Consider the following 15783-nt stretch of genomic DNA (forward strand, 5'->3'; position numbering starts at 1 on the left):
CTCGATCAAAGGGAAACGAGTGCCCGAAAAGCGAAGCAAGTCCAAAATCCTATCTGGCCGCCTAGTTGTTATTGAAATGGCATTCGCAGCTGTTTACTCCGTCGCGCATGCAGCTCGTCGTCGACAAAAGGGTTTTCCCGCTGGCTGACAATTTCCTCGAAGAGAACGAGGATAAAAGAGGGAGTAAAGAAAGCGGCCGGGCGAAGGTTACACACCGCGAGCACGATGAGCTATTTTCTAGCCAATGTTCGTCCCCACGACTTCGCCAGCTAAACGAACGGCTTTGTGCGCGTTCGGAACACCGAGAAACAGGAAGAGGCGATATTTCCTGCATCAGGGACGAAATTCGCACGTGGCGACACGTTTAACGTATTGACTGTAAAACTGATATGAGCTTCATACTTTGGCGTTGCATTATGATCGACCAGGAAGAAAAATTCAAGAGAAAAAGGACTAACGGATTAGACTAGAATAGGATAGATTTTCAAGTGTCCAGAGAAAGAAGAGAGTGTTGATATAATTTCTTATTTTGATTAAAAATAAAAATGAAATAAACTAAGAATTTCTTTCTAAAATCAACGTTTACTACACAAGGGATCAACTAACCTGTTCTGGTAAAATAGGTATATTTGAAATGTCGATACGTTTAGTGTTAAGAAACAAAAGAACATTCAACAATCTGGCGGAACAGCGTTCAATAAGATTAGCCATTTTAGTATAGTATAATATTCTTGAACAGAAATTTAGAAATTGACTGTATATGTACATAAGTCTGCATAAATTAGCAAGCAAAACTGTAAATTTAAATTTCTTATAAAAAATTGTTGCTGGTTATTTATGCAAAGACGTTTGATTCCGTGATTGACGCTTTGTCCAGGACAGGTGCTTTCAAATGGAAGAGTTGCTCTTTAATATACGGTAACGTTCCTCAGACCATGGTCGTTAACCCCCGAGGGTCTGCGAGTTTTTAGAAGAAAAGAAGCAAGTGGTATTTTATTCTTATTAAAAACTTCCGTTAAAAAGTTTTCTGTCGTCGTTAAAAACTAGTGGAAACATCAAAAAAAGATCTGAAGACTAAGATGCTTGAAAATTTGGAGCAGCTGCAATTTTTCTTATCTGAATTGTTTGGGAACGAATGGTCTCGTTTTGACGAGTTACACTTAAAATTTTCTATTTTTTTGAGAATCAACATTATTGATCTTGTTCAAATTAGATTTGTCTAATTTCTTCTATTTTTAATAATATCGTTTTTCTACTTATTCGCCTATTCATATACCTAAATTATAAAAATTTAATACAAAATGAATTTTCAATTTTAAAATATTGCAGTTCCTCAATTAGATTCCTGTTTCAAAGAAATATTCATCACACTCTTTGATATAACCAAACTTGGAAACTCGAAAATTTTATTTCAATTGCATTAATTCTACGTCTGACGATGAGAGTAATTTAAAAGTTGAATCGTTATAGTAACGGATCTATGTGTTGAGACTGACAACCATCGACCTTAATTAGTTTTAGATACTTCCTTCTGGTCGAAATAAATATAATTACACGCGTGCAGCCCACGACATGGTAGCAAAGTGCATATGCAAATTGCCCCGCGGACCAAAACAAGTTTAACATGTCTGGCTTAAAGCATTCGCAGGGTAAATGGGAACAACAGGGAATGTCATGTTTAGTGATTTTACAGTGTACAACGAATTTTTTAGGCAAATCGCCAAATCTCTTCCCGACCTGTACCCATGGAACAATCGAATAACAATGGGTTACAAAATAGAATTTTTGTATTATTATACGTCAAGAATCTCAGACGTCAGTGTGTTCAAGTTGCTTTATCTTCATCTTTAATTATTTTATTCTAGTTTAAACAGAAATATTTACTCGGCATTTTGTTACACTAAACTACAAACTTTCATGAAAAACACAGATTAACATTAACAATTGTTTTAAAACTATATGTACTCTCTTGTATGATTGGAGGACGATAAATGATATAGTTTTGTTTTAAATAAATGGTAAATGTACCATAGAAAGGCACAGAATTAATTTCTACACCGAATAATTGCTGACGCACTGCAGAAGAGGCAAGTGCCAATTGATCCACGGACTAAACTAACAATAACTTCGAAATACCCCTTGTATGTCATGGTCTCCTTGCAGATCAATATTAAACTATCCAAAAGGCAAAAATCTAAAAAGATTCCTGATGAAGAATCTAACGAGGAGACACGACAGTATGGGAACAAGACGATAGAACGCAGAAGAAAAATAAAATGAGAATCGGCGATTTAACCGAGGCAATGAAACTTTTACCGTCCCTCCGATAATTACGGGTTAACGAGGCGGCAGTAAGTACCCACTCGTCCGAACGATAATTGGTTGCTGATCGATTCGTACCACGGAACAACTCGTAGTCATTACGAATACAAAATACGACAATCTGCCTCGGTTGTTACGTTCGTGACATTTTTAGAGCGGATGATCGTGCGCAGAAATAAAAAATTTCACGCAATTACGTGAATCCGTGTCTTAGAAAATTGGTACAGAAAATGACTATGATCTTCGCGATGGATTGTTTTCCTTTGCTAACAAAGCAATTCACAGTATTTCTTTCTAATTGTAAGATCAAAATATAAATAAATTTTTGCTTTGCGTTGTACTGAATTCGGTTGAAAACAATATTGATGTTGAATACTTTAGAGCAAGAACGTTTTTACATCAAGTTTATTTATCAATTAAGTGAATTATTTATGCAAAACAAATATTAATACAATTAAACATTTCTTTCATACTTCCTTTAATTTTTTTTTTCATTTTATTTATGTATGTATTTTGGCATATAAGGATTCATTCTGTATTTTAGAAAAAGTATACATATAATATAGTCGGCAGATATTGTATCAAAGAATAAATATGATGTATTTATATACACTTATAACACTTTGAAACATATAAGAAATATTCCTTATGATTATTTCATTTGAATTCTTTCATATTCCTTTAATTTTCCTTAAATTTTCTATAAATTATTTAGTAAAACATCGAACAAAACTAAATAATCAAATAGATGTATTAGAGAAATCTATTCAAACCTGTTTGACGATATTCGTTTCTCTATCGTATAATATTAACAAATACTAACATTAAACAAAATTACTTGCCTCTCAAGTTAAACTATATAAAAACAAAATATAGAAATGATGTATTTCACAAGTACAAATAAATTTTGCGATAGAATCAGATTCAATTTTTCACAAGCACCATCCAGAATCGTCTAAATAAATATTTTCCAATCTCGTACCTTCCAGCAGCAATGAAAACATTTTCTACAACTTTCCCTCTCGTTGCATAGATCGCTCCGATTGGAACCTGTTCCCCAAGGGTTGTATACAAGACGCACAAGATGATTTAGAACCCCGCAAAACAGGGACACTAGAGGCACCAGCAGCGACCATTGTTCCGTCGCGGGGGCTGGTTTGTCGCGTTGTTAAAGTAGCCATGCTTATATACAACCGGCTTTCGGGCGGAAAATCTGTTTAACTTATTTCCAATCACGATTCGGCCATTATGGGTTTATAGGAGAGTCCGGAGTGACTGGCCAACGCCGCGCCGGGACAATCGCATTTGCGCGGGGTTAGTTTGTGAATTTATGTTTTTAACGGATCGTTGAATGGTGGAGAGAGGACAGAGACGGTTCGTCCATTGGGGGGGGGGGGGGGAGGGGGTCGTGGACGAACCCGAAGGACTACCCTCCGTCGGTTTCGGTCATTTGTGGCCTTAGGCAGCCGGCTTGGATAAACCTGCGTGAACGTGTAGAAGCAAGAAACTCGAAATGCATCTGAGCCACGGGACAGGGGACTAGGTGAACACGAAGATACGATTGAGCGAGAAATGGATGGGTGTATACAAGAATGGGGCTTCGTCGACCTAAGGACGACCAAGAAATCGTGAGAATATCTATGTAGAATGCCGTGCGTGCTCGTTGCCCGCTTTCGGGGATTACCCGGGATACGACGCTGCGGGGAATCCGCAATCTATGTACGCTCCTCTGTGTATTGAGAAGCACGGAGATGCTAGAATGTACCTGTTCCGTATTTTCGAGGACTTGTGCACCTTTAAACTGTATATATCACGCCTTTGCGTCTCACCTAGCCGACCGTTCTATTGGCTTAAAATATTTTTGGATCGACTGCTTCATTTCTCATCAAATATTGTGAAAACTTACCTCTCCAAATAAACGCTATAATACCCTTCTACAGTATATTCTTTTATGTAAAGCAGAAGAATTTCAATAATTAGTTTATAGCAAACAGAGGTTTAAGAAACTTCAAACATCAAAAAGTCAGAGTTGTTTTTAATTTAATCTGTGACATTCGTTAAACTTATCGAATGGCAAGATTGAACTAAAAGATTTCAAATATGTATTTTAAAGGATATCAAACTTTGTTTAACAGTGATCTCAATCCCTCCATTCTAATTCTTACTTATCTTCGGCAATATTTAAACGTATTTCAAAGTGTTTTAAATAAATGAGAAGCAGTTCTTAAAGTAGACGAGGAGTAAGCTCCAGAATAATCATCTAACATATTCTAGTTACATTTTATGTACAGCTTTTGGACAAATATTTTCTTGAAAAAAGCGCCGGATAAAGAGTGTCCGATTTCGTATGCGCAATGGATACGAGAGTTCAAATTTGATTTTAATAATATTGGCTTTCGGAACAGAGATACAATGTAGTTCAGTTAAATTTGAAATCTGAAGTCTTTTTTGGACGAAGCTGTAATAGATTTTTATTAGGTGTGGAAGTGGAGGAAGTAGAGAAAGGGAACTAAAGATTCCTGAAGGATTTGGAAACTAGGATGGTTTAGAGTTTGTAGGACAGAGTTTGTAGAATACGGACGACGCTGGTTGTAACTAATAACTAAATACATATTGTGCGTTCATCGATCAAATGTTTGTACAGAGATAAAGTTTAGGAGTTCGAAAGATTGTCACCTTAGGTAAATAATGTGTATGGGTAGGACAGGTGTGTACATTACGCATGGAATGACTCTTGTATTGTTGGTCAACCATCGAGGAGGGTTCCATCTCTGCAGGTTATAAAGAAGACCAACGAGTAGACGGTGAGAGGGCGTAAATAGAGACACTAAATGAGGGGAGAAATAGGAAAGTGGTAGCCACGAACCATGCCCTCCTCGTCATGAAGTTAATGACGGTAGGCGTGGAAGAAACGAGCCGCCTTTGTCCTCCCCGCCGCGACGGTCCAAATTATGTCGAGCAGACCCAAAATCACTCCGTAATTGGCAAGCTGTTTGTTTTGTCACAGGCCGCGCCGACAACAGATGGTCCTGTTCGGTCTTGCCTCACAGACCTTATTACGATTTCCTATTACCAGTCGACCGGCGAAAATCGATTTCACCGGTGCGTTCTAAGTGCGATCTTGCGATCCCGAGAGTGCCACGTTACACTTTCATCGCATATAAACATGCTGCAAGAAGATGCCGATGAGAAGCGTTTTGTTGCGAATTACTTGAAGTAATTAATATATCGTATCGGAACTTTAAAGTATACAGGATAATAGGATAATAGTAGGATAATATAGTATAAGTAGTGTAAGGTACATAAAATGGGTAAAACAGAATAAATTGCAAGTCGGAGTGTGGTGTTCAAATTATAAAGCAATCAGTTACGTTATGTTCGCAATAAAGGAATGTTTAATAGTTAGAGAATTATATTATGTTATTAACTTAATTTTGTTGGTTTGTATTAGTCTCACAGAATACAGTTTCTGTTATATAAAAAAATACAATTAAGTTATGCCTCAAGATATGTCACGGCGTAACAATATCATGGATCCAAGTATTTCAAACAGAGTATTAACCACTTGAGGGGCGAATTTAAATTGGATTTCGTATTGCTTCAATCAAATACATACAAGTCAAAGCAACGTTTCTCTGTAAATCGATTTTGACATGCAAATATGCTGTATAATTTTAATTATTGTGTATTTTTTAATTCTAAAAGGTGTCATGATCGGAGATAATTGTAATTTTTATATCAAAGCAAACGTACACACATGTGGCAATATTCCTTGAGAAGTTAATTCGATGCTATTTATTTGGGGGAAAATCAACTGAAAACATTTTTAAGAAGTTCATAGAGGATTTGAGAAAGATCCATCTTTAGATAGAGTAGAGTTGATCAAAATAATGATTAATTTATCAGGGGTCGAAGATTATGCGCAGATTATATAAATATAGTGAATCAATTTTAGTGAATAAGAAAAGATTTTCCAAGAGAGTCACGGTAGATGCCTTCCCTTCGTTAATCTACAAAAATGCATTTGCATTTATTATCATAAATTATTCTAAACCTTTTATCTTTTATTTGGAACAAAATCATCTAATTCTATCTAATGTGTCTGCACAGACAGTCGACAGTTCCAGTGTTAATTATCACCGAGAGTCTCTGTGAGAGAAAAATCGATGACAAACGAAAAGTGGTAAAAAGGAACAGTTTACGAAGAATCGTTATCTTATCGGGACCTTCCTCGTTTCAAGAACTAGCATGCGACTCGCCAGATCGATGTTCCCTATCTTAAACGTTCCCGAAATTGGATATGTTTGTTGCGACTGTCCCCTAATTAGAAGTCATTCGGACTTTTAAGTCGGACCAAATGATGTTCGACTGAACCTGATCGAGAAAACGATAGGATGGAAATGGGAAGATGCAACGATAGCCGAGATACCATTTCTTAATTTCACGGTCTATTCCACTCCTGGGGAATACAAACAGGGTAAACGTTTCAATCCTTATACGTCAACGCGTCGCTCAGGGGTCTGGGTGGTCGCTCAAAAGTCCGTGTCGAAGAGAGAGACGAAGAAAGAGTCAATGACCACGGAGCTTTTGATCCACGGAGATAAGATAGCGTATTTAAAAATGCTTTTAACAAGACATAGAGAGTCAATTGTCCTTGACAGGGGAATCTTGTCCGTGCTCAAACCGTACATCTCTCGTTTGGAGTGGCAACGTTTGCTTCAGCAATTATGTGAATTCGGGGCTGACATGTTTCTTTCCTCTCGTTGCTATACACCATTTGTGAGAATATATTTAGTGAATTATTATATAATTATTATATAATAATATAATTATTATATTATATTATATAATAATTAATATATATAATTATTATTATATAATTTAGTGAATTATTATTATAGTGAATATTATATAAGTAGGCGGGTAGGTGTAAGTTATTTATTAACATTTTTGCTACTTACTGGCATTATTCAGAAAATGCAAGTTTCGATTGTAACGTAACCTTATGATATAATGTTCAAAATGATTAGAAATGTATAAGAAAGGGAGGGTAAAGAGGAGATATGTAGAAGACAAGATTTCAGAAGTTTAAGTAAGATGTTAATAATTTTGGAAGTTTATATAAATAGATAAGATATCAATTAGTGTAACAAAAGTTCTTAAAATGTACGTATAGAAATAAGAGAAAATGTACTCCGATTGGACTCCCAGACATAACAATCGCTTATATATTTATAAGATAAAATGTGTAGAAAAATGTAAGATAATTCGAAATGTAGAAAAATTTGGATTTGGAATTAAAAATTTAGAAAATGATGAATTATAATGGAACGTTATGATTGCATTTAATACTATCAAAATGAAATCCTACAACAAAAAATTAGAATAATATAAATTTGAGATACAATTAGTATGATAACATCTTTTTGTTAATATGTAAACTATTAAAATTGCCTACTTCTTAATTTAGAATTTTAGTGCCTTACTTCGCCGTTTCAAGAATTTTGCTCACCTCCCAGCAAATATTACGAGGTTTTTGTCCAGTAAATAACGACATATTTACTAGACCGCTCTGTTATTCATTACCGACAAGACATTGTGCACAATGAGAATTTTCACTTGCAAATTTCTTTAGAAACTAGTTTCTGCGCAGTGAACTCCAGATTTCCATTTCTACCTTTCCAGAAGAAATTAAATTTCCCCTCCAAACAATTATACATTTTCCTCGGCGAACACGAAAACGGCTGATACAACATCTGTAAATTTATTGTAACGACTTGGAGAAATAGAAACTCTTAGAGAAATGCTCTGTGTAAGAATTATAATGATTTACTACAAAAGTACCACGTTATCATATTGTTTTGAAACTGTCTTTCCAGGAACATCAAAGCTAAAGTACTTAGTTACTTATGGTTCTTGTTTTCAAACTCATCCTGTATGTTTCTTGTATTTTTTGTGAAATATGTATTTTACAACAAAATTATTCTGATAGCTAAAGAAAGAAAGAAAATTTGTGTAATATATTCAATTATAAGGACAAAGATGAAGTAAAAATGTTTATATTACCTAGTTGAAAAATTGGATTCTACATACTATTATCTATGTTAATTATGTACTGAATAAGTAAAATGTATGAGAAAGATTGCGAGATACATTAGTTTAGTCCCATAAATATTCGTACCTGAAATGTTTCTATAGACTCCACTTTGAGATGGATGAAATCACAAATAAAAATGTTAGATACCATAGAAATAGATAAACCCTATACTATTATACAAAAACATAGTTTCATGATCATTAAACTTTCTGACTTGAAAATATTAATAATAGCAAAAATAAATAATGACACAAATAGAACTCATAACAAAAGGGAAGAACGAATTGTTGTTCCTACTGCTAAATTCATATGTGTAAATATAATATAGATGTGTCCCTGGTGTAAGTCCTTAGTGTATTCCTATAAAAAGTACTTACAAAACTATTCCTCCAAATCAAAGTGAACCACATTGTATCTCTATTCCGAAAGTCAGTATTATCAAAATCAAGTTTAATCTCAGAATTGTACTCGAGAGCTTCATTTCACTCTATGTGTTCACTAAATCTCTCCCCTTGGTTCTCCCTATAACTGAAAAATATACCTAACTATCCCTACACGCTATAAAACATCTAAATTCGTCAAAGATCCAAATTCCAGCCGCAACAAGTGCCAAAATTAGCGCATCGCGTCTCGATAAAATAATTCTCGCCTAAGGGGGTAAGAAAAGGAGGTAAGAAAAGTCGAATTTCCATCGCTCGGTCGACGTACACCGAAAGACGACCGATTCGTTAATAATGTACGGCTGGTGTCTGAAAGAGACAAAGGCTCATAAACGAAGCAAAAGTATTCACAGTTTAAATGACCGTAGGATAAAGAACGTATCCGAGAGACGCATGCGAGTCCGTGGCACGGATCACGTGACTGCAGAACGAGAGGCACGGTGGAGGCTCAAAGAGATCGAGGCGCGGCTGAGAATGGAGATTTAAGGGTCCGACGTGGGTGTGGGTGGCTGCAGGCTGCAGGGTTTCTGCCGATGGCGTCGTCCTCATCGTTGTCGCCGCATCGTTACATTCGCCGCCAACGTGACGCCCCTGCGCTTGTTCCAACGGGGATCCCCTCGCGTATATACGACCCTTCTACGTGGCATTTACATTATTCGGCCCTGGCTCGAATCTAATATTATGAATCACGCGCCCTGTCCAGCCCGTGCATAATGGGGTCGTAGGTCGGCACCGCCTCGCGCGGAATTCTTCATCGCTGTTCCTTCGGAAGAACAGGAATGGAACAAAGGCTTTCCAGACCCTTTTCAACCCGATGAATTTTCATAATGGATAATAACGTTGTTCGCTAGTTGCGCCTTAATTTATCGTCGCGACCCACACTTTTAACTAATCGCGGCACTCATGCGATTAGACGTCGATTATAAGTATTAGGTAACTGCATAAGCCTTGATACGATTTATTACTCGTATTTACGTAGACTTTTGGCAATGAAAATGATTTCATTGTTTTTCTATATACAGTCAGTCCCATAAATATTCGTACCTGAAATGTTTCTATAGACTACACTTTGAGATGGATGAAATCATAAATGAAAATGTTAGATGCCATAGAAATAGATAAACCCTATACTATTATACAAAAACATGTAAGATCTGTAAGATGAGTTTCTGTAAAAATGTTCGCCTTCATCAGACTCCACAGTATCTTCTCCGTTATTTTGTTAATTACTATACTCCGAATATCTATGCATTTATGACAAGTATAAATACATCAATATAAAATGCACGTTAAAACATTTAGAAGACAAATCATACTTTAATTAATGTTTCTGTTCGTTATCTGTATATGTAAAGACATCAATTTGCATAAGCATCTGCTAAATCTAATAATGATACGAATTTGCATAAGCATCCACAGTCTATTAAATACATTAAACAGGACTTTTTCACTTCTACTGCCTAAAGAAGGTTCCACAGAGAATCGTAACCATCGAGTAAATACGAGGAATCCCTCGATTTTGGTATTTGTCTCTCCTAATCCCAAACATCTTCGCCAAGTACGATCGATCTAACACCAAATAAACTCGAATATCCCCGACTTTGGCGCGTTTCATCGCAATAGAAAGTGCGAGCTGTCCGATCGTCTACAATAAATAACACGCGTCCCGAAGACGTTTGGGCGTAGACTCGAGCGAAGAAGACGTACGAAAAATAGAGATAAAGATACGAAAGGAGGATCCTTTGGCGAGCTGCGATTAGCAATTAGTTCGGATGTAGGTGGTCACTGGATGTTTGCCCAGCGCTGAACCGACCATTAAAGAAAAGGAGGGAGAACCGTCGAAAGAAGCGAGAAGATAAAAGAAGGGCATAGTCGGCGCTTAGGTGGCCTTTGCCAGAGTTTCGGCAAGTCGATGATTCCGAACACGATCTCGGTGGTCCTCCGTCCTTCTTCGTTTCGTGTCGGGGGTCGCCCCTGCGTAAGGTAATTTTTTCCTCTTGCTCTCCGCCACGTCCAAAGAGGTCCACCAGGTTCATTCTTCTCTCCTTTGCTCTTCCCGGATATCAATTATGTCCCTGTGGGCCGCGCGCATTGCCACGAAGAGACCCACCGACGTGTGTCTCACCTCCACGAAGAGAGGACCCCGAGGTTCGCCTCGTTATCCCTCGCCGTGGGCGTCGAAATCCCTGTGTAAGGTCTCTCAGGAGCTACAAAGTGCAATTTAAGAAAATTCTCTCCTCTCCTTTCGCCTCCACTTTTGGTTCTTTCATCTCGTTATAGCGTCCGCTATGGTGCTCCCTCTTATTCGTAAATCTCGACGATAAATCGTACTACTGTCACTCGTCTACGAGGAGACTTATTTATTAAGTCCTCCCTGACTTTTTTTCACTCGGAGTCGCGTCTTTCTGGGCACCTTTGCCTTTCCACCCCGCCGATACGGCAGCTGCTTTTGCGACACGCAGACCCCCTGAACCCTGCAGGGAAATTTTAAATTTTGTTGCCCTTGTTGCGTTCCACGTGGTTTCTACGTTGGCCACTCGAGTTTTAGTGAAACGGTGTGATACGTTTATTTAGAATTTTATTTTAATGGATAACGAATAAAACGAACGTAATTGAATTAATTTTACTGGTCGAACTCATAATTTTATGTAGAATTAATTATATAATTTCAGCAAAATGCGAGTAGAAAAACTTGAATTTTATCTCGACGTTGAGGATATTCATAATAAAAAAAAAACTGAAAAGTATTGAGAATATTCATAAAGAATTGAGAATTTCAAAAGCACATTGAACATTTTAATCAACATTAAGCACTTTAATACATCATTGAAATACTGCGAATTTGTATAAATATGCGATGATTTTAATAAAAAAAAAACTGAATGTATTAATAAAAATGTAATAATTTTAATATATAAACGAGAACGTTTCATACGAAATTGAAAATTTTAATGGTAATTTTTCGATTAAAAACTCGTCAACGAAATTCTCGCTGAATATGATTGATTATAATTAATTTATTATTTCATTAATTCACAGCTGAGTTTTTTCCTGAATGTCTCTAACAATTTGATGAACGACTTCCCTAGAAAAACTTGAAAAAACATTGAAATTTCGCGTTTTAATTGATAGAACGCCCCGCGATGGTAAAATATGCGTAGTCTCGATCGCGCTACAAACGAGATTATCACGTTCGTGTATGGTTCGTGTAAAATATTAAGTATGCAAACGGTATATAGTGCAACGAGAGAGGTGCATGCCACGGAAATCCTGGTTTCCGTCGTTCGATCCCGTCGACCATAAATCATACTACCGTGGAGAGAATGCTTGCGATTCCAAGCTCCTGAATAATTGCGTCTACCTTTAACCACCTGCGGGTTTAATCCTATCATCCCGCGTCCTCTCTTACAGTAAAAGAACGAAATTCCTGGTATTCAACCATGGATAACAAACGCGAACAGGCTGGAAGAGCGCACGGTTCACTTTTCACTGCGATCACTTCGTGAAAAAGATAGTAATCGCCACTACGTGGTAAATGACACTAAGCTGTGCACGACGATTATAACTCGAAGAAGGAGAAAAATAAAGGATTGCACAAATTATGTGAAAAATAAATACACCAACCTTCATTATCTCGCAAGTCAATAAACAATGATTTGGTAATTGAAGAATGAGTACATGTATGTAGGATAGCGTGATAATGGCGGCATAGCCTTTAAAACAAACAGCAGGCGCCAAGGACACACGCGCATGCGCCCAGAAGAGTATCTCTTTTGTTTAGAGGATTAAGTGGTAAGAGCCGAAAGTCAGTCATTGACATCAGCCTACCAACCTGTAAAGACCTATGTATGTATCATTCATTTATTGTATATTAAATATATTCTTGTTCTTGCTTAAAGTAAATAACTACTTTACCTTCACCTGATCCGTCGATCCCGTATTGTACATGTACGTATATCAAAAACAAAATTTTGTAGGAATAAAGTGGTCTTTATCTACTAATAACATCTAGTTATTATATATCTTATATAATAACTAGATGAATAAAGTGGTCTTTGCGATAAATTACAAAACATCCTTCTACATTCCTTACTAGAAATGCTACTTATACATTTCATCTTGAATTTATTTTATTCAAAAGTATTACTAATAAATATTTACACAACAAAGTTTCACCTTCACGTGTGAATTTCAAACTAGCTTTTGTATCGACAAATAATTATTAACAGTTGATATTTCTAGCAAGTTTGGTTGATATAAAACATTGGAAAAGAACGATCCGAATGAATGTTTGAATAACAAGCTCAAGTGATGAGAGTCTCTGAAAAATATTTTGATGGAACAAAATCTATTCATACAAGGGAAACATTCATATACGGAACAGAAGAAAATCTCCAACGGTTTCCCCTTTCCCTTTAACGTAGGTATTTGCAAATCCCAGATTTATCGCTGATCTTCAACTGAATTTTATCTCGGTGATCCAAGTAAGCCGAGTAAACCAGATAAAGAGATTTGTGTCTATTCAAGAAAAAAAAGAAAAAGAAACACAAGATGTGAATATCCGCAATGTGATCAATCCTATCCAACAAACTTTTAACGTTGCAATGTAAACAGTCCCTGTACAGCTATGTATGAAATTATTACTAAAATCAATACTGTGAGGAAAATATTATCCCTAAAATAAAGCGAGGTATATTGGTCTCCGCAGTAATTAATGAGTAAGAAAACAATATGAATTCCTTCCTTTTGCAAGGCATCGTTAATTGGTTGTAAAATGTTTACGTGAATAATCCATTAGTAATAATTAGATCACAGATGAAATTTCTGGCGTATTAATTCCGCTCGTTTAACCCGAGATTCAAACTAGATCTATTTGTACGTGGACAATTTTCTGCCACTCAACGTCGGATTTACTTACTTCCCCAGGACCGTAAAAAAAAAGGGAGAGGGAGGAAACCGCCAAAAATTTGTCAGCAAGCTTGAACGCGAACAAAGGGCCGCCCGTCGGTGTACTATACCTTTAAACGTCGAGATTATCATTGTTCCGATATTTATCTACCAGTTTCTGGTCGCATGGTGCCCTCCCTCCAAACTCCTCCCCCTCATACATCTTGGCTCCTCGTTGTCGTTCTAATACCGTGAAAACGAAATTCCAAAAACGGCCGCATTTTTCGGATTGACAAATAAACGGACAATGAAAAGTTCCGAACTTGCCCGTCGAGTGGAATAAGTCTATTTAACTGTCGCGAACTTTTTCTAGCCCCCGTTTCCTTTCTCCGTTTGCTTCCTACGAAGCGTGCTTTTCAAGAAACCAGATAAAAATCTGGCCTCAGTTTCCAGCTTATTTTTGGCACACGCTCTCGAGAGGAATGGGCTCTCGGGACCGAAAATTGCGGTTCTTTTATAATTTTGTTTTTCTTTATAGAAAGGAACAGATCGAAATTAAAATGAACAGATATGTAGCTCTTTTAGAGTATTGTGTGTTTTTCCTTTTTTCGGTGAATGTTTCAGTTTGTACTTTATTAATGGCATCTCTTTAAATAAAAATTATTCAATGTTATTGTATTCATAGAGTAAAGGCTATACGAATTCCGTCGCTCCTTAAACGTATAATTTTACGAATATGAGAAATATGTTGTAAATATGTTAGCTATACTATGTGGTTTCATTCTAATAAATTGTGTTTTCTTTGACGTAAATCAAATTTTTGGTAGCATAGGAGGTTGTTACTGCTCATGTGAGGTTTAAGATTAAAACATTGATGTTCTGAAGTAATGATATCTTAGTAATGATATAAAAAGAATAAAATGAAAAGATATGTATATAATTTGTTGAATGAAAACATGTTTTAGACGAATATATTTAGGTCAGGCCTTTTATAAATTATAAATAAACCAGAATGATATATATGTAACTATGTGAATAAAAAATGGTTCAGATAAAAGTGTCTAGGATAAGCCTACCTAAATATTTGTTCCCAAATTTTCTATAGATTTCATGCCAAAATTTAGCGATGGTTTAGTAATAATTTATACAGAATAATATGGTAAAGTATTTCAGGCAAAACAATCTGGCTTCGTAGAATTATACCAAAGTAGAATAATTTAATTTGCAGAGCACTTACCACATTGACGAAATCCTGAAACGTCACCGCATGAACACGTGACTCCTTTGCCCTGGTGAGGAGAATATCCCGTTTATTCGGGGGTATCTCGGCTTTCCATTCGGGACTTTTCAGAGCCGCCAAAAAATCCTCCACTGGTATCTCGCCAAAACCCTCCGGATCAAACTGAAGGAGCGAAATCAGTCACGCTCGAGCCGTGCGTCGAGTAGGGGGATTTTTTGGCAATACATATGCCGCCAAGTACCTATACGTACCTTATCAAACAGCATCCGCCATTTCTGTAATCAAATTAAAGCGGATAAACGCTGGCAATCATTTTAAACAACTCGGACCATGGAACATTTGCAATTTAGTTATCTCCTCGTGTCTTTATGGCCCAAAACGAGATTTAAACATTCATGGGAAGTTGTATTTCTCAATATTTATCTCTCATACATTATGTACCACCCAATTATTTAAAACAACGTTTCTGATTTGTATAAAAAGTTTGTTACGTAAAGATTCTTTAAACGAACATGTGATACGAAATATTAAAATATTGAAATTATAACTTTACATATCAAATTTTGATCAATTACCTACATACAAATTTTATCGCTTTATAATATTAGTATAGATAGAGTAGTATAAAAAAAATATAAAGATACAGAATCAATTTCTACACCTAATAGTAGCAAGTGTGTACATGTACAATGGGTGTAGAATGTATTCGTACACCGATCAATTTCCCAAAAAACTTTTGTGTGAAATTGTAGTTTCTTAACTTCTTTTTTGTAATCAATGATATTTTACATATTCTC

The 15783-nt window shown here is 36.3% G+C and overlaps 2 protein-coding genes across 3 annotated transcripts in view; one reads left to right on the top strand and one right to left on the bottom strand.

Annotated features, from left to right (window-relative positions):
* Window positions 1–15783, bottom strand: part of LOC128896225 (protein rhomboid) — a 427225-nt gene that overhangs the window by 405281 nt on the left and 6161 nt on the right. For both annotated transcript variants that reach the window (XM_054159441.1, XM_054159442.1), the window contains 2 exons: window positions 15238–15261; window positions 14984–15148 (listed from right to left, as the gene is read on the bottom strand). In XM_054159441.1, the coding sequence (XP_054015416.1) occupies window positions 14984–15148; window positions 15238–15261 (189 nt within the window). The remainder of the gene's footprint in view (window positions 1–14983; window positions 15149–15237; window positions 15262–15783) is intronic.
* The window catches only part of LOC128896240 (heat shock protein Hsp-12.2), a 140914-nt gene that overhangs the window by 67009 nt on the left and 58122 nt on the right, over window positions 1–15783 (top strand). The window lies entirely within an intron of this gene.

Source organism: Hylaeus anthracinus, unplaced genomic scaffold (assembly GCF_026225885.1).
Source record: "Hylaeus anthracinus isolate JK02 unplaced genomic scaffold, UHH_iyHylAnth1.0_haploid 0, whole genome shotgun sequence".
Taxonomy (NCBI): Eukaryota; Metazoa; Arthropoda; class Insecta; order Hymenoptera; family Colletidae; genus Hylaeus; species Hylaeus anthracinus.